The sequence below is a fragment of the Microcaecilia unicolor genome, chromosome 9 (genome assembly GCF_901765095.1).
Source record: "Microcaecilia unicolor chromosome 9, aMicUni1.1, whole genome shotgun sequence".
Lineage (NCBI taxonomy): Eukaryota > Metazoa > Chordata > Amphibia > Gymnophiona > Siphonopidae > Microcaecilia > Microcaecilia unicolor.
The window spans coordinates 138,887,366-138,913,063 of NC_044039.1; the positions used below are offsets into that span (position 1 = coordinate 138,887,366).

Genomic DNA, 25,698 nt, shown 5'->3' on the forward strand with positions numbered 1-25,698 from the left:
GCCTCAGGGATCGGTTCTGGGACCGATTCTGTTCAATATATTTGTGAGTGACATTGCTGAAGGGTTAAAAGGTAAAGTTTGCCTTTTTGCGGATGATACTAAGATTTGTAACAGAGTGGACACCGGGAGGGAGTGGAAAACATGAAAAAGGATCTGCGGAAACTAGAAGAATGGTCTAAGGTTTGGCAATTAAAATTCAATGCGAAGAAATGCAAAGTGATGCACTTAGGGAATAGAAATCCATGGGAGAAGTATGTGTTAGGCGGGGAGAGTTTGATAGTTACGGACGGGGAGAGGGATCTTGGGGTGATAGTATCTGAGGATTTGAAGGCGACGAAACAGTGTGACAAGGCGGTGGCCATAGCCAGAAGGTTGCTAGGCTGTATAGAGAGAGGTGTGACCAGCAGAAGAAAAGAGGTGTTGATGCCCCTGTATAAGTCGTTGGTGAGGCCCCACCTGGAGTATTGTGTTCAGTTCTGGAGGCCGTACCTTGCTAAGGATGTAAAAAAAAATGGAAGCGGTGCAAAGAAAAGCTACGAGAATGGTATGGGATTTGCATTACAAGACGTACGAGGAGAGACTTGCGGACCTGAACATGTATACCCTGGAGGAAAGGAGAAACAGGGGTGATATGATACAGATGTTCAAATATTTGAAAGGTATTAATCCGCAAACGAAGCTTTTCCGGAGATGGGAGGGCTGTAGAACGAGAGGACATGATATGAGAGTGAAGGGGGGCAGACTCAAGAAAAACGTCAGGAAGTATTTTTTCACGGAGACAGTGGTAGATACTTGGAATGCCCTCCCGCGGGAGGTGGTGGTGATGAAAACCGTAATGGAATTCAAGCATGTGTGGGATAAACATAAAGGAATCATGTGAAGGAATGGATCCTCAGAAGCTTAGCCGAGATTGGGAGGCGGGGCTGGTGTTTGGGTGGTGGGGCTAGTTCTGGGCAAGACTTCTACGGTCTGTGTCCTGAAAATGGCAGATACAAATCAAGGTAAGGTATACACAAGTAGCAGCACATATGAGTTTATCTTGTTGGCAGACTAGATGGACCGTGCAGGTCTTTTTCTGCTGTCATCTACTATGTTACTATGCTATGAAATACCTCTTTTATAGTATGCTGTTTCAGACAAGCCCATTACAATCAGGAAGGCAGATTAGAAAAATAAGCGATTATGCCATTCTACTAGTTGTTGTTAAGACCTCAGCTGGGAGGATCATATTCAATTCTGGATGCCATAGCCCCAAAAGGACACAAAAACTGGAGGAAGTCCAGAGAATAGCTAGCTAAAGTGTGCAGAGAATTTATCAAAAACCGTATTAGATGTGACTTATTAAAGATTTTTTTTTTTTAATTTCCAGAACTTTCTATACCGATCTGACTAGCAGAGCAAAGCGGTGTACAGGCTAAAACAAAGTATAGGTAAGAAAGGAACTCAATTATAAGACAGGAAATCATACCAATCACACCAAGAGTCATAAATGAAGGGAGGGGAAAAATAAAAATATAATAGGTGAGGGTGGGGAGGTAAGTTAAACAAAAGTGTAAAGAAAACAGGAAAGGTCAGGGTTGTTTACCTGGTGTTTACAGTCAGACACTCTCTAAATGCCTGTTTAAAAAGCCATGTTTCTAATTCAGTCTTAAAATTCTTAAAAGAAGTGTTACTACAAAGAGAAATTGGGAGATTATTCCAAGTGTGTGGAGAGAGAAAAAAAAAAGCACTACATCGTGTGGATTCCAGATAGGCTAAGCTTGGGCTAGGTAAAACCAGACGATGATCATAGACCGAAGAGACCTAGAAGGGCAGTATGGAATGGTCAAAACAGGAAAGATAATCAGAAACATCAATTCAAAAAGACTTAAAAGGTAAGCAAAACAATTTAATAGATTATCCGCTTTTCAACTGGAAGCCAATGATATTTTTGCAACAAACGTGAAATGTGATCTGAACGATGAGCACAGCAGCCTAATGGCAGTATTCTGGAGTGTTTGTTCATTTCCATAATGTTGAGTGTGGTAATCATGCATAAATTAACACTGAAGTAATCTAAGTGGGAAGCAAAAAAGGAAAGAATGAGCGTATGGAAGCTGGGGGTATCAAAGAGATGTTGGATTCATCTAAGCTGACAGAAAACCAGAAACCTAACCTTAGTTAAAAGCACAACCTGTGGTATGAAAGAAAGAGAGGAATCAAGAATTATGCTTAAGTATCAAAAACTAGATAATGGAGTGATTGATGTACCAAAAAAGAGTGATCGGAGATTGCGGGGGGGGGGGGGGGGGGGGGGGGGGGTAAAGGTGCACCAGAAAACCAGCATGCAATGGTTTTATGGTTTAATGGTTTTATTGATGGCCCCGAAGCCAGGCTGCGACTGGAGACAATATGAAGCAGAGTGAAGGACAGCGCAGATGGGGAGGTGGGGTATAGTAGAAGAATGTCATCCGTGTAGAAGTAAACTGAGATTCGAAAAGGTTTATTGTGAGCTTTGTGGTTGAGCATAGAGTATGAGTGGGGCTCAGTGACAATTAAACTGTAGATCTTATATGATCTTCTGCCCGAGATGGTATAGTACAAAGGAAGACTATGACAAAACTCTCCTGAATAAGGAGTGACACTGGTGCTGTCCAAACGGAGCATAGACTGTAATGTCTATGCTCCATTCGGACAGCACCAGTGTCCAGATTGTCTCATTTCGTGAGAACTTTTGGAGGAACATCAGGGATGTCCTTGTTTTTTTCGATTATGGGTCAAGGACGTCCAAGTGTTAGGCACGCCCAAGTCCCGCCTTCACTACGTCTCCGACACGCCTCCTTGAACTTTGGCTGTCCTTGCGATGGAGTGCAGTTGAAGACGTCCTAAATCGAGCTAAGATGGACGTCCTTCTCTTTCGAAAATAAGCCCGATAGTCTTCTCTACTACTGTTGAAACAAAGGGCAGGTTTGAGAGTGGTCTGTAGTTTATCACTGCAGGGTCCAGGCTTGTACTGTATTTTATGAGGTAACCTAATAGACAAAAGCAGAAAGAGACCATCTGGTTCCTCTAGTCTGTCCAGCTATTCCTTTCCACCCTTTGTTAGGACTTGAGTGTTTTGCTAGAATATTTCCACTTGGAACAATGGTAATATTGAATTTTGCCTGTTTGATCTATAATTGTAGATGTACACTATCCTTCAAGTTGTATCTTGAATAATAGTTTGTAAAAATATAAATAATAAAATAAAATAAAAAAATTACTGACTGAAAGCCTTAGATAGGTATGTCTTTTGCTCTAACAGCGTGTGCAGTGGTGTTACCCAAAAGCCAAGTTACTGACAAATATAATGTACACACCACCAATAAAGAAAAATCCCAAAAGCTTAAATGTAGCTTTTACATCTAAATCATTTAACCCTTTTTGCTCAAATTTTTATTTTCACCTTAGATTTCTAAAACAATTTTGGAACACTGAGCAAAAATGGGTTAAGAAGGAAACTCAGATGCAACCAATGACTGGGGCTCTGTTTTTGAGCACCAATCTCTAGAATCAGTAATAACAGCAATAATCTGTGTCAGATCATGAGGCATTCTCCAATGTGCAAGCCCCACTGATACCACTTACAAACTGTGCTATGTAAAAGTAGAAATTTAGGAAGAGGCTTGCCGTCTCTTCTTCCGAGAACACCAATCTGAAATATTTCAGTGCCACCATTATCATAATTTTTACTTTTCTTTCTTCTCATACATGACAACCATTCTATATTAGATGTAATAATATATATACAGTGGTGGAAATAAGTATTTGATCCCTTGCTGATTTTGTAAGTTTGCCCACTGACAAAGACATGAGCAGCCCATAATTGAAGGGTAGGTTATTGGTAACAGTGAGAGATAGCACATCACAAATTAAATCCGGAAAATCACATTGTGGAAAGTATATGAATTTATTTGCATTCTGCAGAGGGAAATAAGTATTTAATCCCTCTGGCAAACAAGACCTAATACTTGGTGGCAAAACCCTTGTTGGCAAGCACAGCGGTCAGACGTCTTCTGTAGTTGATGATGAGGTTTGCACACATGTCAGGAGGAATTTTGGTCCACTCCTCTTTGCAGATCATCTCTAAATCATTAAGAGTTCTGGGCTGTCGCTTGGCAACTCGCAGCTTCAGCTCCCTCCATAAGTTTTCAATGGGATTAAGGTCTGGTGACTGGCTAGGCCACTCCATGACCCTAATGTGCTTCTTCCTGAGCCACTCCTTTGTTGCCTTGGCTGTATGTTTTGGGTCATTGTCGTGCTGGAAGACCCAGCCACGACCCATTTTTAAGGCCCTGGCGGAGGGAAGGAGGTTGTCACTCAGAATTGTACGGTACATGGCCCCATCCATTCTCCCATTGATGCGGTGAAGTAGTCCTGTGCCCTTAGCAGAGAAACACCCCCAAAACATAACATTTCCACCTCCATGCTTGACAGTGGGGACGGTGTTCTTTGGGTCATAGGCAGCATTTCTCTTCCTCCAAACACGGCGAGTTGAGTTCATGCCAAAGAGCTCAATTTTTGTCTCATCTGACCACAGCACCTTCTCCCAATCACTCTCGGCATCATCCAGGTGTTCACTGGCAAACTTCAGACGGGCCGTCACATGTGCCTTCCGGAGCAGGGGGACCTTGCGGGCACTGCAGGATTGCAATCCGTTATGTCGTAATGTGTTACCAATGGTTTTCGTGGTGACAGTGGTCCCAGCTGCCTTGAGATCATTGACAAGTTCCCCCCTTGTAGTTGTAGGCTGATTTCTAACCTTCCTCATGATCAAGGATACCCCACGAGGTGAGATTTTGCGTGGAGCCCCAGATCTTTGTCGATTGACAGTCATTTTGTACTTCTTCCATTTTCTTACTATGGCACCAACAGTTGTCTCCTTCTCGCCCAGCGTCTTACTGATGGTTTTGTAGCCCATTCCAGCCTTGTGCAGGTGTATGATCTTGTCCCTGACATCCTTAGACAGCTCCTTGCTCTTGGCCATTTTGTAGAGGTTAGAGTCTGACTGATTCACTGAGTCTGTGGACAGGTGTCTTTCATACAGGTGACCATTGCCGACAGCTGTCTGTCATGCAGGTAACGAGTTGATTTGGAGCATCTACCTGGTCTGTAGGGGCCAGATCTCTTACTGGTTGGTGGGGGATCAAATACTTATTTCCCTCTGCAGAATGCAAATAAATTCATATACTTTCCACAATGTGATTTTCCGGATTTAATTTGTGATGTGCTATCTCTCACTGTTACCAATAACCTACCCTTCAATTATGGGCTGCTCATGTCTTTGTCAGTGGGCAAACTTACAAAATCAGCAAGGGATCAAATACTTATTTCCACCACTGTATTTGGCTGGAAGGAAGATAATGGTTAACTCAGGCCTTGACAATTTTTCTTAGGATCTAGAAGCCAGACATTTATAAATCACTTGCACATTTATAAATCACTCATTTATAATGTGCTCAGTGTAATCATATTAATTATTATATTAACAGAGAAGTCATCAAAAAAGGATACCGCTCTTCTCTACTGCCCACAAACCCACATATTGCACATATGGCAATAGAGATAGGCTTTAACCCGCTGTTGCTGAGGCCACGGGACAGAGGCTAGGGTTGAGTTGGCAGTGTACCCACCCACCTATCCCTAGAAGCTGCAGCCTTAGCCTCTTTCCATTGCCAACCTGCTCTCAGCAGGTGGAGGTTTTAACTTTTCCCCATTGCTCATTCACCTGCTCCCAGCAGCTGCAGCCTAAAGCCTCTCATCACCTACCCAGCAGCAGCCTTGTGTCACATTCCCGCCCTCAGCAGTAGCCTCTTTCCCCCACAAGCAGTAGCCTCTCTCAATACCTCTTGCCCCTTCTCCCCAGCAGGAACCTCAAATCCTTCTCCCCACTCAAAAAAAATATTTTTGGAGTAGACTTAACTTTTCTTTTCTCCTCTCCTCTGCATAAAGAACCAGGAGGTAAAATTTTAAATTGATCCCACCAGCAGGGTTGCTGGAAAATATTGTCAGTAACAATACTCCTTATGGGCCACCTCAACTCCATGTGGGCTGCCTTTCCAGGATGGATAATCCCTCCCCCTGACTTTCTCTCTCCCCACCTCAATCTCCTCCTCAGTAACAATACTCCTTATAGGCCGCTTCAACTCCATGTGGGCTGCCTTTCCAGGGTGGATAATCCCTCCCTGCAACTTTTTCTCTCTCCCTACCCCCTTTCCCCCAGCCAATTCTATCTCCATCCCTGCTTCTGGCGCATCACTTATCCCTCATGGCTCTCTGCTTCCCCAGACACCCCCTCCAATAGCTCTCTCTCACTAATTCAGCGCTAATCAGTTAACACATGTTAATGTAGAAGTGCTGATTAGTGAACACCCACTCTCTGTCCTCAGACATGCCCCTTCTGTGAAAAAAATATATTTATTTTTTAGCACATGGGTAGCACGTGCCGATTGGGAACTTACCACAGGATGCCCGAGTGTGTTCTCCAGTAAGCCTTTTTAAGCAGTGATAAGCGTGCGCTAGTGCTTATCTCAGTTTACTAAAAGGACCCAAGAGATAATAGATGCCATATTCCAAATGACAAAGTGAAAATAAAATGGTTTTTTTTTCTACCTTTGCCATCTGGACATTGTTCTTCTACATTGGTCCTGGACTCTTTTTCATTGTCAGTCAATTTTCAAATCCTTATTGCAGGGTCCACTGTCCATTTTTTCTCTCTTGTCCTCCCCTACATCTGGGCATTGATGTCACTTTTTATCGTATTTTACTCCACTTTTCTCTTCTCACTCTACCTCTTTCTGTACCCTCTATATCTATTCGTATTTATTTATTGGGATTTATTAACCGCCTTTACAAAGAGATTCATCCAAGGCAGTCATCCCTACTCTGATTCTCCTATTCTAATCACCCCCTTTCACTATCCTCCCCTTCCAGCCATTCCCAGTTCCCATTTATTTGCCTCTCACTCCATTCCACTTCTCCATTTCATTTTTCACTATGCTTCACCGTTTCCATCTTATTTTACTCCCCCATCCCAGCTCTTCATATATTACTACCATATTTTCCCTCCCAGTCTGTAATTTTCTTCTTTTTACCCCTTGTCTACCTATTAGGGCTTTTTTTTCCATTCTGTTACCTTTCCCAGCACATCTTCCCTTCCCAATTATGTCTCCATTCCCACTTCACTAGTCCCTGCTCTACCATTTACCCAGCAGCTGTTCCTGAATTCCCCTCCCCCCCCAATTGCTGAGCCTGCTGCCACTTCCCTCCCTAGATACCAAATAATAAAGGGCCCACACTCTACTCCCTCTCCCCTCATTTTTCCAGTCCTCCTCTTCCCCTAGCACTCCCAAACATCTAAATTCCTTATCTTATCCAAAAATCGCGGACACCATTCTCTTTTTCCTCTGGAGTGTGCATCTCCACCTCTTGTCTAGCATCAGCTTTATTTCCTCCTTCATCTAGCACTCTTTCACTTCTTCTGTACTCTCTAGCATCTGCCATCTCTCTGTCTCACTTTCCTTCACCCTCCTGCCCTCTCTTTCTCCCCATAGCCTGTGCCTGTAATCCACAATCTTGTGGGTGCAGTTGGCACTCTGACATGGGCTGGGGCTACAGTAATGAGTGTGCAGCAGGTAGAGCCTCGGTCAAAGCGGATGCACGCGCTCAAAGCCCTGCCATGCTCCTGCTCCCTCATTTGACCTTAACTTTTTGATAACAGGAAGCTTGTGTACAAGGAGGAGTTGGGAAAATCGGACTACCTCCATTGCATGGATTTGCCTCCTGCTGGTCCCGACCTCTGCCTCTGGCTGCACATTAGTTCACTGCTGGACCTGACCTCTGCTGCTACACCTCTGTCCCCACTGGAATCGGGGATAGATGGTTACAGCAGGTGCTCTAGCCAGGAATTTTATTTTAAATTTGGGATGTTTGGTAACCTTACTGCCCCCCTCCCCCCTGGAACACGACGACACCTACTGTTATTCGTCCCCTCATCCAGTAAAAAGACAGCAGAAGGGAAAAAAGAGCAGCTGCATGTCACGCAGCAGCCTCCTCTTCTGCCACTCGGTGCTGAAAGTAAATCACATGGTTCAAATTTTACTTTCCGCACCGTGTGGCAGAAGAGGCAGCTGCTGCCTGACGTGCAGCTGCTCTTCTCTTATGTTACTGTTTCTAGGGCGAACTGGGTCTAGGTGGGGAAGGAGGAGGAGAGAGAGATGTATGCTTGTGCACATCAGAGGTTCCGTGTTGGGAGGTAAGAGGCAAAGTGAAAAAGAAAGCCTGCATGCTGCCTTGTGCCGGCAAAACCTCAGTGACAATTCCGATTTTTCAGTCCCCGTGGTGACCTGGAGTTTGTCAAGCCCTGGGTTAACTCTCTTAGCACAGTATGACTATTTGAAGAAATAGTTGCAGATACATCAGCTTCATCAAGATAATGGAGTGTGATTTTGTACCTGAAAAAGCCAACCAAGCACAGCAAGGATAAGTAGCTTGTTTAAGAAACTAATTTCTTTTTCTTCTTTAAGGATCATACACCTGCTTTGTTGTGGTAGTTAAATAGAGGAAGAAAATGGTAGAGAAAATTAAACATCAGATTTATCTTTTCATGCATTAAAATAACGTATTGTAACCCTTCCCATAAAATACACAGACAGTATAACAGTCATTCACAGTTAACAGTAATTAGAAAGGAGCTGTATCTAGAGTAATTATTATTACTCATATTGCAGAGTTATCCATATCTGTAGTGATAAGAACACATTATCTATCCCAGTGGACTGAGTACTTTACTGAATCCTTGACAATGAAACTGTGCCATAACTATGCAGGAAGACAGTTCTTTAGTCAAATACTGCCTCCTATTAGGACATATATTTTCAACATTATTAGGAAAGCCCAGAAATAGGCATTTAAATACATAACTTTGATAGGGCAATTTAAACAATGTCCCCATTGTTGCAAAATCCATGTGTACTTTTTAGCCATGGATTTTGTGTCATATTGAAACCTAAGAAAAAAGTACCAATAGACACATGCACCTTGAAAATAATGCACATACCATGGAAAATAAAGTGTATACAGAAACTTATATTCCACAAATACCAGCAGTTCATTGTGGATTACAAGAACAAAGAGCTAGGGACATATCACCCAAGAATTACATTATATAATCATAACAAGCCGTAAAGCCCGTTACAACGGGCGACATTTCTGTTGTGCGTAATGTAATGAAACAGCCAAACGGGCAATATGTGTTATTTCTGAAATGTAAAGAGAGAGAGAGAGTGAGAATGTGTATGTGTGTGTGTGTTTGTGTGTGTATGAGAGTGAATGTGTGAGAGAGACAGAGAATGTGTATGTGTGTGCATGTGTGTGTGAGAGTGAGTGTGTGTGTGAGAGAGACAGAGTGAGTGTGTGTGTGTGCATCTGTATGAAAGAGTGTGAGAGTGAGTTAAGAGAGATTGAGAGTGTGTATATATGTGTGTGTGTGTGAGAGAGAGAAAGTGTGTGTGCGTGCGTTTGTGTGAAAGAGAGTGTGAGTTGAGAGACAGAGTGTTTATATGTGTGTGAGAGAGACATAGAAAGTGTGTGTGTGTGTGTGCGCGTCTGTGTGAGAGTGAGTTGAGAGTGTGTGCCCCCCAGTAGCCACCCAGCGATTCTCCTCTCTCCCCTGCCCCCCCCCAGCCACCCCGCAATTCTTCTTTCTCCCCTGCCCCCCCTTCTCCAGCCACCCAGCGATTCTCCTCTCTCCCCTGCCTCCCCCTCTCCAGCCACCCAGCGATTCTCCTCTCCCCTGCCTCCCCTCCAGGCACCCAGCGATTCTCCTCTCCCCTGCCTCCCCTCCAGGCACCCAGCGATTCTCCTTTGTCCCCTGCCCCCCCTGTAGCCACCTAGTGATTCTCCTCTCTCCCCTCCCCCCAGGCACCCACCGATTCTCCATCACTCCTTTGAAAGCCCTGTCCGTCTGTAGCCTTCCTTTCGAGTTCGATCCCTCTGAGTCCCGCCTTCTGATGTCATTTCCTCTTTCCGCGAGGGCAGGACTATGAGGGAACAACCTGGAAGGGAAGGCTACAGACAGGCAGGGCTTTCAAAGGAGTGACAGAGATTCGGTGGGTGCCTGGAAGGGGGGGCATGGGAGAGAGGAGAATCATTGGGTGGCAATGACGGACCGGGAAGGCGGGTTGGGCATTTGTTACAGACCGCCATTGATCCGCTGGTCCTGCCTCTACGTGCCGCTGTTACTGCCTGTAACAACGTTGGGACTCGGGATAGATCTGTGGCGTGCTGCGCTGTTCTGCGCATGTGCGGCACGTCAGTCACTCTTCATTTATATAGTAGGATAGTTAAAAACAAACACCTACCTAGCCAAAAATTTCTTAAACAAACATCTTCAGCAATTTCTTAAAATTTTAATAGTTTGTCAAACCTAAATAAAGGTAATGAATTCCAGATTAAGACTGCCTTATAGTAAAAAGATGATTAAAAAATTCTTTTAAAGCTGATGTTTCTAATAGTGGGGAAGTGTAACAACGATAAATTACGTGTTCCATTAAGTTGGACATCCTCATGATAAATTTATAAGCTCCAACATTTAAGAAGGAGCTTCTCCATAGAGTATTTTAAATACCAATGTACATACCTTAAATTGAACCCTGGCTTATGTTGGGAGCCAGTGTAGTTCATAATATGCAGGAGCTACATAATCATATTTATGAAAGGAATAAATCACTCAGCACTGTATTTTGTGCAACTTGCAGCTTTCTAATAGTAGGCACAGAACATCCTGCAAGTACTACATTGCAGTAGTCTACTCTTGATAAGCATTTTAAGAAATCAAATAAAAACCTTGCCTTAACCTTACCCTTGGAAACACCTCTGTTTAAGGTAAGTAAAAGTCCATATCCTTTTACTCACACATAGGGTGGAAAATTTTCAAACAGCGCATTTCACTTCATAAGTATCTTTTAAAACTGCACTCAAATGTGCTCTTTAATGCTTTCACATCTGCATACTCTTACTAGGGCAATCAATACAAATGCTACTAAGGAAAAATTAAATCTTATCTGATAATTTTCTTTCCTTTAGTTCCACCAGACCAATCCAGAACCTGTGGATTATGTCCATCCACAAGCAGATGGAGATAGAACAATTGCATTGTGAGCTCTGCCCTATAAGGGCACTGTGCAACCTTAGCTCCTCAGTATTTTGATAACAAAGCAATGGCACTGCATCTTAGATTTCCAGTCCAATTTCTGATTCCACTTTAAAGCACTATTCCCATTGTAGTAATGAAAGGAACAGTAGAAATGAAGAATAACCTCAGAATAGGTCTCAAACTTTGAAAGAAGAGAGGAGGGATAAAAGGGGAGGAAGCTCAGACTCCTCTCAGTTATCCCCTGTACTCCAAAATATAAAATTTTCCTAGGAGCTAACACAACTCAAAAGACAACCTACTGCTCTATCAGGTCCCAGTTCTCTAATTCGTCCAGGAGCTAACTTCAGCAACCAGTTCAGAAGATGCAATGTCCACACATCATCATCTGCTGAAGACATAGAAATACTGAGGAGCTCAGGCTGTATAGGGCCCTTATAGTGCAGAGCTTACAAATCAGTTGTCTTCATCTGCTGGTTGGCAGATATAGCTCACAGGCTCTGGACTGGCTGGTGAGGAGGCTAAGGAAGCTCTCTATTCTGTAATACTCAAATGTGCACAAAATATTAAAAAGGAGCAATGATCCCCAGGACTGAATCAAGAATTTCCTGAGTCAGCTGAAACCTTGTTACAAAAATGTTATAAGATTATCAAACTACAGATTATGCCAATTTGTTTACATTAGGAAATGAATTTATTCTCACTACTAACAAAACCGCTGTACTATTCATCATTTTTACAGTTTCTAATAACACTACAGTGCAAAGGTCACTGCACACGCACCTGTACAGGTGCAGTAGCTGGGAAAATACTTTACTGTAATAGTCCAGCAATGGGGCAACATGATCCACCAGTGAGAGGAACTCCACAATCCATGGCACAGTAAGGATAGTCCGACGCATTCGGATACAGCATCTCACTATCTCCAGCACATCTAAGACAGGGAGGCTCTGGAAGACAATATAATTTTAACTGAAATCTTAGTTTTGTCTTTGATCAAACCTTTAAAAAAATCCACAAAGTCTCTGACAAGCAACAAACAGACTGGGGAGTTAACAGACAGGCAGACGAACCAAGATTAACCAAAAACTTAAGGGATGGCTGGTAAGCCCACTGCTGGACAAACCAAGCAGTGCCATCTCATTGGCCTACCAAGATGGCTACCAGTGAAGAGTGCTGCTATTTCCTCCAGAGTTGCCTGGTGAAGGCCCCTCCTGTTGGACTGCTAGACCAATACTATCAGAGAACCCCAGCTCCAGGTAGCTTACGACAGTCTCCAATCTATAGCCCCAACTGGTGTGGCAGTCCAGACAGAATAGCAAGCAAGTCTGAAAAGCAACACAAATGAATGCTGAGTGGGTGATACAGTCACGTACAGTGTAAAGAAAAGCGTTGAAAGCTGGACATAGGGAATGCTGAAAGAGTTACCAGATTGTGTGGAGTTGGAGGGCACTGCAATGGTGGGAATGAAAGCACTTAAGCTGCCTTGTAATTTATACTTATTTCTGATTTTTTTTTTGTTTAATGTTTAATCATTATTGAATAAAAAGAATATGTCCTTACAATAACGCAGTATTCACAAACTTATTTTTATCAACATCCCTCCCAACCAATGCCCTCCCCCCCATCCCTATACCCCCCTTCCCCTTCCCACTCTTCTTGCTCAACCTTTAGGGTACCATTAATAGTTCAAGAGTCTACTCCTAGCAGTCGGGGTCAATGTGTTGAGGAATGGGCTCCAGGTGTTCTGGTATTGTAATCCGGCTTTGGATTTAAAGTCTATTACTCCCATTCTTTCAAACCGCAATAGTGTTATCATACGTGTCCACCACTGGGAGTAAGTGGGATAGTGCCGGGATATCCACTCAGTCAATATCACTTGCTTGGCAACTAAAATGATCTTATGAATAAAAGCTGTGAATCCCGCTGGGACAGGATGGATAAGTATCGGGTGTCCCAGTAGCAGCCCTGAATCATATTTCCACTTTGCCTTCCAGATTTCCGAGGTGTATTGTATCAAGTTTGTCCAATATCGAACTATGCCTCTGCAAACCCAGAGCATATGTCCCAGTATGGCTCCAACTTCCCCACACTTAGGGCACTCCCCCCATGGACAGAGCCCCATGTGGAAGGCTCTTCTTGGAGAAATGTATAAACGGAGCGCCACTTTATATTGTATCTCCCAATGCGAAGTTATGGCAGACTGTTTACGCATCGTTAGCATGTGTGTTTTAAACTGAGATACCATCAGATCTATTGGTATATCCTGCTGCCAAATGCTCAGCAATTTAGCATAATCTAGTTCCTCAGCAGTGTCTCTGATATGCCTGTGATGAAATTTGAGTGGGACCCTTTGTTGTGCTGCCAGAGAAAAAGCCGAAGCCAGTTCCTCTTGAACATCCCTCAGCCAGATCTTCCCAGGGCAAGGACTGTATGTAATGTCTCAGCTGGAGGTAGTGGAATTTATCCGATGGAAGCAATGCAAACTCCTTCTGTAGTTCTTGGAAAGAGTTGAGCTTCCCCTCAAGGGTAATGGCATGTGATAAATACACCATCCCATTCCGCCTCCATCTCTGAAAAGCTGGGTAAAGAAGGCCGGGCTTGAAAGCTGGGTTTCCACATATCGATAGGTATGGGGTGGTTTTTGCCGAGAAGTTATGAAGCTTGCAAATCCATTTCCACACCATTCTTGCTGACCCCATTATTCCTGTTCTTCTCAAAATGTTAGGTATCGGGGGCCCCGTTGTGTGTAGGTAGCTACTAAAGTGAGTTCCAGGATGCAGATGCAGCTCAATTGACGTGTTCGTGTAGTCCTGGGTTCCCCTAAACCAATCATTTACGTGGCACATGCCACTGGCCACAGTCATGCACTTAATGTTTAAAAGTCCCAGACCGCTGTCGGAATACACAATGCAGAATAAGGGAGGTGAGGCTTTTTCCCTTTCCACAGGAAGGTTTGTACTATCTTTATCAGATTCCGCTCATCAGCCTTCTTTAAGGATAGCGGGAGGGTTTGAAATGTGTATAGCCACCTGGGGACTATGACCATGTTGACCAGAGCAATCTACCCCATCAAGGAAAGCGCTAACGGCCCCCAAGCTAGCAACTGCTTATTAGTATCCTGCAAGAGCCGCAACACGTTTTGCTCATAGGGCTTGGACAAGTCCATGGGGATAAACACTCCCAGATATTTCAAAGAGGTCTGTGCCCACTGTAGAGGAAAGGTCCCAGGCCATGTTGTACGCATCTCAGAAAACACCGGGAGGGCTGTAGATTTGTGCAGGTTTAGTCGAAAGCCGGAATAACCCCCATAATGCTCTATAATCTCTAGCAACTTTCCTAAAGTTTTGGAGGGCTCCCTTATTATCACTAACAGGTCGTCTGCATAAGCTAAAATTTTTATAGTATGACCCGCCAAAGTGACCCCCTGGAGATCAGGAGCTGTGAGGACCGTCCACATCAGAGGTTCTAGGGACAAGAGAAATAGTAATGGGGACAGAGGACAGTCCTGTCTAGTGCCCAGACAGATCTGAAACTCTGGCTCCCTGATGCCATTCACTATCACTACCGCTCGGGGCTGGTCGTAGAGTGTTTACGGCTTGCATAAACCTTCCCTCCAGGCCTATCACTGTTAATGTTTGAAACATGAAGTCCCACCCGACCTGATCGAAGGCCTTTTCAGCGTCTAAGCTCAGAATCAAGGTGGGCGCTTCAGTCTTCTGGCTAGCTGCGATAGCCAGTAGGGTTTTCCTAACATTGTGTGCTGACTGGCGGCCTCTCACAAACCCCACCTGTTCTGGGCCTATCAACAATGGCAAGCACTGTGCCAATCGCTCTGCCATCATTTTTGCCAATAGCTTTGTATCAACATTTAACAGAGATATCGGTCAGTAGGATTCTACTTTATCGAGAGGCTTCCCTGGCTTGGGAATTAATGTTATCAACGCTGTATTAGCATATCTCGGAAAACCTCTCTCTTCAATAACCTCCTGATAGTATTCTAAGAGCGCCGCCAAAGCCTCCTCTGGTGGGATTTTATAATATTCCCCGGATAACCCATCCGGGTCTGGTTCTGACCACAATTTTAGAGTCTTGATCCCCTGCTGTAGCTCAGACATTGCTAGGGGTTTATTTAAAGTCTCTAATTGTTCCCCCGTCAACTTGGGGAGGCCTATCTGTTGTAGATATTCTTGCATTGCTTGCTCATTGGAGGGCGGTCTTGCCTGTTATAAGGCTGTAAAATACTCTGTAAACGCCTGTCCTATCTTTCTGCCATCGGTGATGAGGTTCCCCTTGGAGTCTTTTAGTGAGGTCACCGTCCTCGAGGCGCCTGCATTTTTAATTAATCGCCCCAACATTCTACCTACCCGTTTTCCAAACCGCTGTAGCTTGTATTTATAAAACAGGGCTGATTTCATTTCTTTCTCGTGCAGCAAGCTATTTAATGCTACCTGAGTGGCTTTTAAGTTTTCTAAGGTGACAGTCGTGGGGTGGTGCAAATGCACTCTTTTAGCCCTTTGTAACTGTCGCTCCAGCTGCAGGATGGTAGCTGCCTTCCTTTTGTTCTTAACACTACAGTAGGCTATAATGGCACCTCGTAAAACTGCCTTTGAAGCTGACCAAAACAACTCGGGCTGGAGGTCTGCATGAATTTTATTGTGTTCTATATATTGTGCCCAACTCTTCTGTATATGCGCCCGTAAGTGGGGGTCAAGATGTAAATGGGCTGGGTATCTCCACCCTATCTCCCCTCCCGGGTCTGGCATAAGTTTAAGGTCCACCCACACTATGGCATGGTCGGATATTTCTTCCGGGCCAATGGTTGCGGCATCCACAAGGTGAAAGAGAGAGCGGGCCAGCATGATATAATCAATCCTGGCAAAGGTGCCATGGGCCCTTGATCTATGCGTATAATCGCTCTCTCCAGGGTGATGCACCCTCCACGGGTCTACCAAATCAAGGGTTCGATTAAACGCTTGGAATTCTCGAGCTCGCAACCCTCGGTATTGTGAGGCCAAGGTATTGGAACAGTCCTGGAGAGGGTCAATAACTGCATTAAAATCTCCCGCCACTATCAAGTCTCCACCCCCACTCTGCAAACATTTCCCAGTTAGAGCTTTAAAGAATGCAGCATCAAAATTATTGGGCCCATACAGAACCAACAACAGCAAGTCCCTCCCTGACAGCCACACTCTTAATAGGATAAAGTCCCCTTTAACTCCTTTGTCCAGTACTGTGGCTTTATATGGCAGTCCTTTCCGAAATAACACAGCGACTCCCCCCTTCCTACTCTGGGGCGGGGCCGCAAATACTTCACTAACCCATAGTTTTTGCAACTTAAGATGTTCTTTGTCTGTGAGGCATGTTTCCTGTAAGCACGCTATGTCAGCTTTGTGTCTTTTTAGCATTGTTAGGATCTTAGATCTTTTAATTGGGGAGCTTATACCGCCTACATTCCAAGATAGTATCCTAGTGGCCATTCTTTCCAATTTCACTGTCCTCATCAAATTTACCCCTCATCTTTGCGATTCCTCTCCACCTCCAAAATTTTTCGAAGTCCCCCCAGCTCCAAATTCGCTCACACCACCCATCTAATTCACTAGTGGCCCCAGTGTAAACCCGTGTAACCCCAACTTGTGCCATTCCCGAACTTTTGGTACTCCCTTCTCTCATGTATAATATGGTCCCTGATCTCAAACCCTCCCTAATCCCCCCCTCTCTATCCACCCCTTAGCCATCTTCCAGGCCAAAGCCTGGTTTCGGCTGAAGATCACCTGATTAGCAGGGAGCCCTCTCCCCCGTGTAACTTGCAGTTTTCTTACTTACTGCAGGTAAATTACATTAATACGCTGGCTCACAGCAAATACTAAAAAATGCTCTCAGTCTCCTTCAAGGATGCCATGTTCCCGCAATCCAGCTTTAGCCTCCTCCGGAGATTTAAATATGCGCCATTGTCCTTGAAGTGAAACTTTCAACAATGCTGGGTATTGGAGTATGAAGCAAGTTTGTTTCTGCACCAGTGCTGAGCATAACTGATGAAATTTTTCTGTTGCTCCTGGACTCCTGCGGAGTAGTCTTGGAACATCAGGACTGGTCGTCCCTCATGCGTTAGATCCCCTCTGCGAATCTTAAATCCATTCAATATTTCCATTTTGTGATGGTAATTGAGTATTCGCGCTACTATCACTCGCGGTCTTGTCTGGGTGTCATTTTTACGTCCCACGCGGTGTGCACGCTCAATTACTAGAGGCCCGAGGGAATCCGACAAGGCCAACTCTTTAATTAACCAGTCTGTGAGCCATATCACTAAGTTTCTGTCTGGTACATTCTCCGAGATACCCACAATTCGGATATTGTTCCTCCGGGAACGATTTTCTAGATCTTCTAATTTGTCTATGTGTTCCTGGAGCTGCTGCTTGACCTCGCAAATATCTAAGCTGTAGCCCTGCAAATCATCTTCTAGGGCCGAGACCCTTGTTGCGAGTCCTCCGTGCGAGTCTCCAGTCTCTCCAGCTTAGTATGGTAGGCGTCTATCTTTTGTTCTAGAGCGTCCCACTTGGGCTGCCAGGCTTTCGCTACCGCAGTAGTCAATTGTTCGAGTTGCGATGCTGAAAATACCTGGTCAGCTTGCTGCAGTTTGCCCGCCATTTTGGAATCCGGGGTAGGCATTCTATTTTTCTCTTTCTCCTTTTTCCCGGTGCGCAGCGCCATTCTGACTGAGGTTTTACTTATATATTTGTCCATAAAGTCACGCTGTGACCAGCTGTTATATATGAGCGCTATTTGAGCAGTATGTTCGCGATTACGGGGTGAAGGCCCTCGAGCTACAGCAAAGCACGTCTGCTCAGCTCATCGCATCACGTGATCTCCCACTTATTTCTGATTTTTAAGCATGAGTTTTTTAATAATTGTTTTTGTTCTCCTCTCTCCCAACATGGGTACATGTCTATACAATATTGAATAGGGCAGATGCTATGTTAGTCCACTTAAAAGCACAGAAATAAAGATTAATAAACAAAGACAAACAAAACCAAAAACCAGGAAATAAAACCCAAACAAAACAAAGGTGAAATCTTTTTATCAAACTTAAAATATTCCTTGACTAGCTTTGAGAGTTAAAACCTCCTCCTCAGGTCAGGACAGAATGAGCAATAGGAGAATAAAAGCAAATCAAAATTTAGACATATTTGTTTCACTTTGAAACTAATGAAATTAAGAAAGATATTTCTTTTTTTTGTATTATGTTTATTGATGAATTGATCAAAATTAATACTACAAGCCATATGAAAAATCAATGAGAAAAAGAATACAACCAATCAAGATAACAATGAATCTAATCAACCAATATAACAGAACAAGCAATGTATGTGCCCCATTCATATTTTACATGAAAATCCCCCCCCCCTCCCTGTCCTAGCCACCCCTATTTCTCTCCCTAGACCCCTGCTATTTAATAGAAAATAAATGGTTTATATGGAAAATGTTTCCACAGGGGAAGGATTTTTCTGTTTTGTTATCAGATTGGGAACACCTGAGATGCACTTTCACTGAGAAATGGCACCTAGCTGTATAGCATCAAAAGGAAGACCTATTTCTTTAAAAAAAAAAAAAAAAGATACATACTTGATTTCTTAAGGCCACAGCAGACTCCTGTAGTTCTCTTGTTGGTGGCTCAGGTGTGTGGTATGGCAGAAAAGTAATAAAACCAAGAAACTTTGCTAACAGTCGAAGAGTCATCAGCACAGAAGTAAAACGCTCTCTCTCATCCTGCAAATAGACAAAAAGACACAATATGAACTGAAATGTAAATGCTGTGGATTAGCATCAGCACTCTGCAAACATCTGTAGGGAATAATAGTACAGCCGCAAACTCATGTCAGGCTGAGAGCACTTGTAAACTATGGGCCTGATATTCAAAAGAGGTAAACTGAACAGGAGAGGCTCCCACCTGATTAAACCACACTGAGCAGGCTTGGATATGATTCAGCAGCCCTTAACTGGGCAGTGCTAGACGTTATGCAGTACTAGTGCCCACATAAGTTTACTGAGCATGCTAGACTGCTTAAGTAGCAGTCTAACTTTGCCTGCTTTAGCTTTGCAGGTACATCACTAAATATAAACCGCATCTGCATAATTTCCAGGTATTGTCATTTCTGGATATTCATGACCAAAACTGAATATCCTGGTCTATCCTGGCTGATGATGTTGAGCACTGTTGAACAAAAGAAAGATTTGTTCAATAAAAGTATGAAAAATGCGGAGTGGAAGGCTCCATGATTACAACAAGCTGGTTTAACACTAACCCTCCTGAGGCATGAGAAATTTGACGGACATTAAACATTAGCCAAAGGCAGGCTCCAGAAAGTCTGTGGACTAAAAAGTAGGGGGGTAATAGAAAGCAGATGTTCTGCACATGATTAACAGTTTGTGGTATTCTGAGACTTGCACAGGAATGTTGTATGAGAGAATTAGTCAGAGGCCCGGTATAAAACTAGAGGGAAAACAAGGAGGAAGCAAGCATTTTGAATTTCTCTTTGTCTGTCTATAGCATTGCTTTAAGCACTCTGATTTCTCTCTCTGCTGTACATTGCTTTGTTTTTAATCATTCATTCTGACTTGTATATTGCTTATCAAGAAATGCTTCCTGACTACCCCTATTGATGGTAATCAGTAATTTAGTTTGTACACTAAACAAATGAGTAAACTTTTTATATTAAATATCGTCTAGCCTTCTCTACAAAAGTGGCGGCATTCTTTTCTTCAAAGTGGCGAGCCAGCCAGGAGTAGGCCGCAAACGGAAAAGAGAAGGCCAGACGAATAACAAATTAAGTGTTTGTTGTTAATGAAGTTTTTTACAGGATTTTGAGAGAGAGCAAGCGTTGTTTACGCCTGATTACTATGTACCACGGATTTGGGAGTGATCAAACTATTGAAGTGGACATACAGGTGACGGACTCCTGGGCTTGCTAAAGAGAAATAAGAAGACGCGTGAGTAAGCTTACATTGTGGACGTATTAGTGGTATTTGTTTAGCTTTGTAGTTTTCTTTTTTGTATATTTTCTTTGTTTAAGTGCATTAGTATATTTTTGTAGGTTGTGGCTTTATAGGAGAAATTGTAATAGTCAGAATAAAATGAAAGGGAAAGGGGCAGATAAGAAAGAACAGCCTCCTGTATATGCTATGTATTTAGATTTAGATAGTTCAAAAAAATGCTCCCCTTTGCAGCATGTCATAGAATTATTCCCATTAGAAAAAAAACAGATTGAAAAAATACATGAGAAATGGTATGATGCAAAAGATTCTTTTTTGAGCTGGTCTCAGTATGGATCGTTTGAAAAAATACAGCAAGAGCGGGAAAAGCAACCTTTTGTTCAGCCTGAAGGTTGAGGAATGTCATCTGTTTTTGATTTCTCGGGTGTCTGGCTTTACAGGTTAGAAAGGTCAAGAAGAACTGAAATTTTTTCTTTGTTCCTTTTAAAAGATTGTTTTAGATTAGATTTAAATAAGTTCTTTGTCTTATAGGGAATTCTGATCTCTGTTTATTTTAAAATATGTGTTACTCTGTTTAATTAATAAGTTCTAGTTCTCTATGTGAAATGTTTTTGCAATTTAACTTTGTTTGACTCTTTTTTAAGTGAGATTCCTGCAGTGTTAAGAGATCATCTGGCTTGAATTAGTCACAGTCCTTAGTTCTGTGTGTAGGGCTAATAGGGAAAGAGGTGATTTAAAATCTTTAATAACATCTGAACAATATGATTTGTCAGCAATTTGGTCACTATGCTTCAGAATGTTATCAGAATGCAGGAATGCCCCAAGTACAAATGCAGACGCAGCAAGGATTGATGCCACAAGTAATAGGGATGCCTGTGAGTGCCCCGCAGACTGCAATACAGCAGCCAGCAACGCAATCACAGGGACCAGGGGCTGCAGTACAGAGACAGGGTACTGTAAATGCTTTTCCAACTTGGCAGAATACTCCAGACCAATGCTATTGACTGGAAGCAGACCAGTGTCAGGAGGAGGGAATGATTTTCAGATTAGACACAAGGGAACCCTTTATTACATTGACAATTGGCAAATATGGAACTCCTGTGAGATTTTTGATAGATACAGGGGCGAGTACCTCTGTGTTATGTGCAAAACCGCAGGGAGTTAAGCTTTCAAATCAGTATAGAACAACAGTGGGATTTACGGGGATAGAACAAAGAAAAAGGCTAACGGAACCGACTCTGGTGCGCTTGGAATGCCAACCGCACGGTTCAAGGGAGGCTGTGGTACCCTTCTTAGTGGCACCTGATTGCCCAGTAAATTTGTGTGGTAGAGACTTATTGTCTCAATTAGGATTGTGTTTAGATTTTGGAAATAAAGAACTACCAAGTTTGCTCACTATGGTCCAACAGTTGAATAATGAAAATAAAGTAAGGGTTATGGAAGAATTACCACAACATATTTGGAGTACAAGTGATTCACCATATGGACTAGCCATAAATGCAAAACCCCATAAGATAGAATTAATAGAAGGGGCAAAGGGGCCGAAGCAAGACCCTTACCCCATACGACCTAAATTAGTATCCAAAACCTTGGAACACATTGATAAATTATTGAAATGTGTTATTATTGAACCTTCAGTATCCCCGTACAATACCCCATTGTTTCCTGTCCCAAAAGGGGAAAACAATGTAAGGATAGTACATGATTTAAGAGAGCTAAATGAGGTTACAAAAAATCAATTTCCGATTTGTGCAAATCCTGCTACACTTTTGCACACTCAGAATATATATGCATATAACACTGTTATTGACTTGTCTAATGCATTCTTTTCAATACCTCTTCATCCAGAGTCTAGGGATTTGACGTCATTTATAGTACAGAATGAGGCATACAGGTGGACTAGGATGCCTCAAGGCTTTACTGATAGTCCATCGGTATTCTCAAAACAACTAATGATGGATTTAAAGGATTTCAGGAGTCAATTGCCTGACACGGTGTCATTGTTTGTCTATGTAGATGATATTCTACTGTCTGCTGAGACTGAAGCAGAATGCCTAGATTGGACTACAAAATTATTTTTGTTATTAGGAGAGTTAGGATATAAATGTAACAGGGAAAAATGTGTTATAGCTCAGTCTACTGTCACCTTTTTAGGACAAAATGTTTCAGCAGAACATAAGGTCATTATACCAGAAGTTATATCTATTTTAAATGAGACTCCGGTACCGCAAACAGTTACCCAGTTACGTGCTGTTTTGGGAATGTTAAATTACTGCAGACAATGGATACCAAATTATACACAAAAAGTAATGAGACTTTATAAACATTTGAAACTGCCCGCAGCCACACCAAAGAATACACTAATTGTATTGGAAGAGCAGGATAAGATGGTACTGGCTAAGATTGTGAGGGATTTATTATCTCCAGGACCGTTAGCAGTAATAGATATCCAATCACCTGTGCATTTGTGGGTAAAAGACATGGGAAATAGTTGGGCAGCTATGATTAATCAAAACAATGAAGTAAATGCACCAGTAGCTTTTTTGTCAGGCTCTTTTAATCATGTGGAGAAGGGAATGAAAGAAATACCAAAGTTACTGACAGCTATAGTGGCTGCAGTAGGTAAATGGAGAGCACAAATGCCTTTTGTTCCTATTGTAATACATACCAACCACACGATTAAAACGCTGTTGAGCCCTAGCCAAACAGCATTGACAGCCACTAGATTTGGAAAATATCAAGCAGTACTTTTAGGACAAGATATAAGAATAATACCATTAACTAAAGAACAGAGAAATAAGATAGATCTGCTTTTTCCTGTCGATCAAGAGGGTGAGATCGATACTATAGAAATCCCTACATTTCACTGTCTTACTTTTGAACCCTTATCTGATGGGTTAATATGGTTTACAGATGGAGCTTGTGAAAGGACTGTTGCAGGCTTTGCCTGCGTGCAGGTAGATGAGAATCTAAGAAAGATAATGCAAGTACAATATAAAACCCCTCCTGACCATACTGCACAGCATGCTGAACTTTTAGCCGTTATTACGGCCTTACAACACACTGATATGACTCAAAATGTCACTATATATACTGATAGTGGTTATGTTGCAAGTTCACTACAGTATCATATATTAAAATGGCAGCGTAGGGGGATGATAACCAGTGCAGGTAAAAATTTACAACATTACACATATTGGAAATTGCTGTTTGAAATTTTGGCAAAAAGGGAACGTGAAGGTAGAAAAACTGCAGTTGTGTGGACCCCGGCCCACACTGAAAAGCCAACCTTTGAGGCACTAGGTAATGCAATGGCTGATGCAGCAGCAACGGAGGTGGTTAAGCAAAGTGAAAAGATTTTGTATAATACTAGACAGACACAGGAAGGGCCACTTACGAATGTAGATAAGATTGAAATGTGGCAGCCAGAGGGACAGGAAAGTGAAAAATGGTTGAAGAGAGGATGTATGAAATTGGGAAGTGAATGGTTTAATGCAGAAGAAGGATTACCTTGTATGCCAATGAGCCAGGCGATTAAGGTATTGGCTGAGTGGCATGCAACCATGCATTGGAATAAAGATACAATGAAACAACAGTTTGAGCAAAGATTTTGGACTTTAAAAATTGATAACCTGATTCAACAGGTTGTGCAAAATTGCATGGTATGCAATATTAACATACCTAAACGAGGTCCTAAAATATCACCTGGGACACTTCCAATACCAGAAGGCCCAGCAAAAGAATGATAACTCATATTATGCCAAGCCATGGGTGTCCGTCTAGAATAATTTCTGATAACGGGACACATTTTAATAACAGTGTTTTGAAAGAAATGGAAACGATTATGGGTTTAACACACAGAAAGGTATCAGTATATCGCCCCACCTCCAATGGTTTGGTGGAACGCTACAATGGTATTTTAAAAACTAAATTGAGAGTATTACTGAAGGCTTTAAACAAGGAAACAGCAGGTAAACCATATACCTGGCTTGATTTGTTACCATTAGCTTTGATGGTTATAAGGGCCCAACCTAATGGGCGTACTAAATTGACCCCATTCCAAATTCAGACAGGACGTCATTTTTTCCCGATGCAGACAGCAAGTACTGATAGCACAGCTCAGTACTGGCAAAAGCTACAACCTATGTTGAACCTGACAAGTGATATGATCCGAACAAATGTAGTATCACAGGCAGGAACTACTAATGATGTTTGTGCTTTTAAAGTAGGTGACCTAGTGCTACGAAAGAACTTTACACATAAAACATGGAAGGATCCTGTGTATGTAGGGCCTTTTGCTATCACGGCCCTTACTCAGACCGCTGCCCGTCTGGAAGGTCATACTTCTTGGATACATTTAGCAGATATTCGACGAATTAATAACATTGAAATGGACAAAGAATAAACAAACATCATGTCCCTAAACATGATGGTATTGGACTGTTGTTGTTTGTTAATGGACAATGAACACATATGATAATAGACTTGTTACAGTGGCCAAGATGTTGAATTTGACTGATTGTATCATATGTGCCCACATCCTTGTCCTTGCCAGCTATGATATATGGGACTACAATGATAAAATTGAGTGGGCACCATGACTGTGATCCCAATAATACCTGTGTAAGAGATGATGAAAACCTTCATTGGACAAATGAGACTATTTATAAGCAAGCCTTGCTTATGGACAAGTACCCACAGACATCATGTTGGTGTCTGATTAATAGTATGACAACTGAACACATTCCCCCGATAAAGTGCACTTACACGCAGAATGTTGTAACAACTGATTCAATGAATATTATGCTTTTAATTTGTGTAATTTTTAATGCCACATCAGCTAATGAAAAGTAAGAATGAATGACAGTGTACTTCCCTTTGATGAAGCTCACTGTCCTATAAATTATATACCTCAAGAGATATAAATTTTGTACCCTAGTACAATTGAATCTGTTTAATGCAACATGTATTAGCATGTTTGCAAAGATGTGCCAGGATGCTTTTAAAATAACAATGATAACTGAAATTCAGAATAAATAGAACTTTAATATGTCAGCCAAAAATATTGAAAAAGCGTGCAGAAACTGAATGCCACAAACAAGGGGGGAGGAAATTTAGAAGGGAGGTAAGGATACAGACTGAAGCTAAAACAGATGTTTGAGTCCTGGAATACCCGGCCTCAAAAGGGAGGATTTGTTGAACAAAAGAAAGATTTGTTGAATAAAAGTATGAAAAATGCGGAGTGGAAGGCTCCATGATTACAACAAGCTGGTTTAACACTAACCCTCCTGAGGCATGAGAAATTTGACGGACATTAAACATTAGCCAAAGGCAGGCTCCAGAAAGTCTGTGGACTAAAAAGTAGGGGGGTAATAGAAAGCAGATGTTCTGCACATGATTAACAGTTTGTGGTATTCTGAGACTTGCACAGGAATGTTGTATGAGAGAATTAGTCAGAGGCCCGGTATAAAACTAGAGGGAAAACAAGGAGGAAGCAAGCATTTTGAATTTCTCTTTGTCTGTCTATAGCATTGCTT

At 42.5% G+C, this 25,698-nt stretch overlaps 1 protein-coding gene across 1 annotated transcript in view; it reads right to left on the reverse strand.

The window, feature by feature from the left end:
- CDAN1 (codanin 1) overlaps positions 1–25,698 on the reverse strand; it is a 270,195-nt gene that overhangs the window by 129,630 nt on the left and 114,867 nt on the right. The window contains exons 13-15 of the mRNA XM_030214355.1: positions 18,794–18,937; positions 11,954–12,120; positions 8,472–8,553 (exon numbers count right to left, since the gene is read on the reverse strand). Of these exons, the coding sequence (XP_030070215.1) occupies positions 8,472–8,553; positions 11,954–12,120; positions 18,794–18,937 (393 nt within the window). The remainder of the gene's footprint in view (positions 1–8,471; positions 8,554–11,953; positions 12,121–18,793; positions 18,938–25,698) is intronic.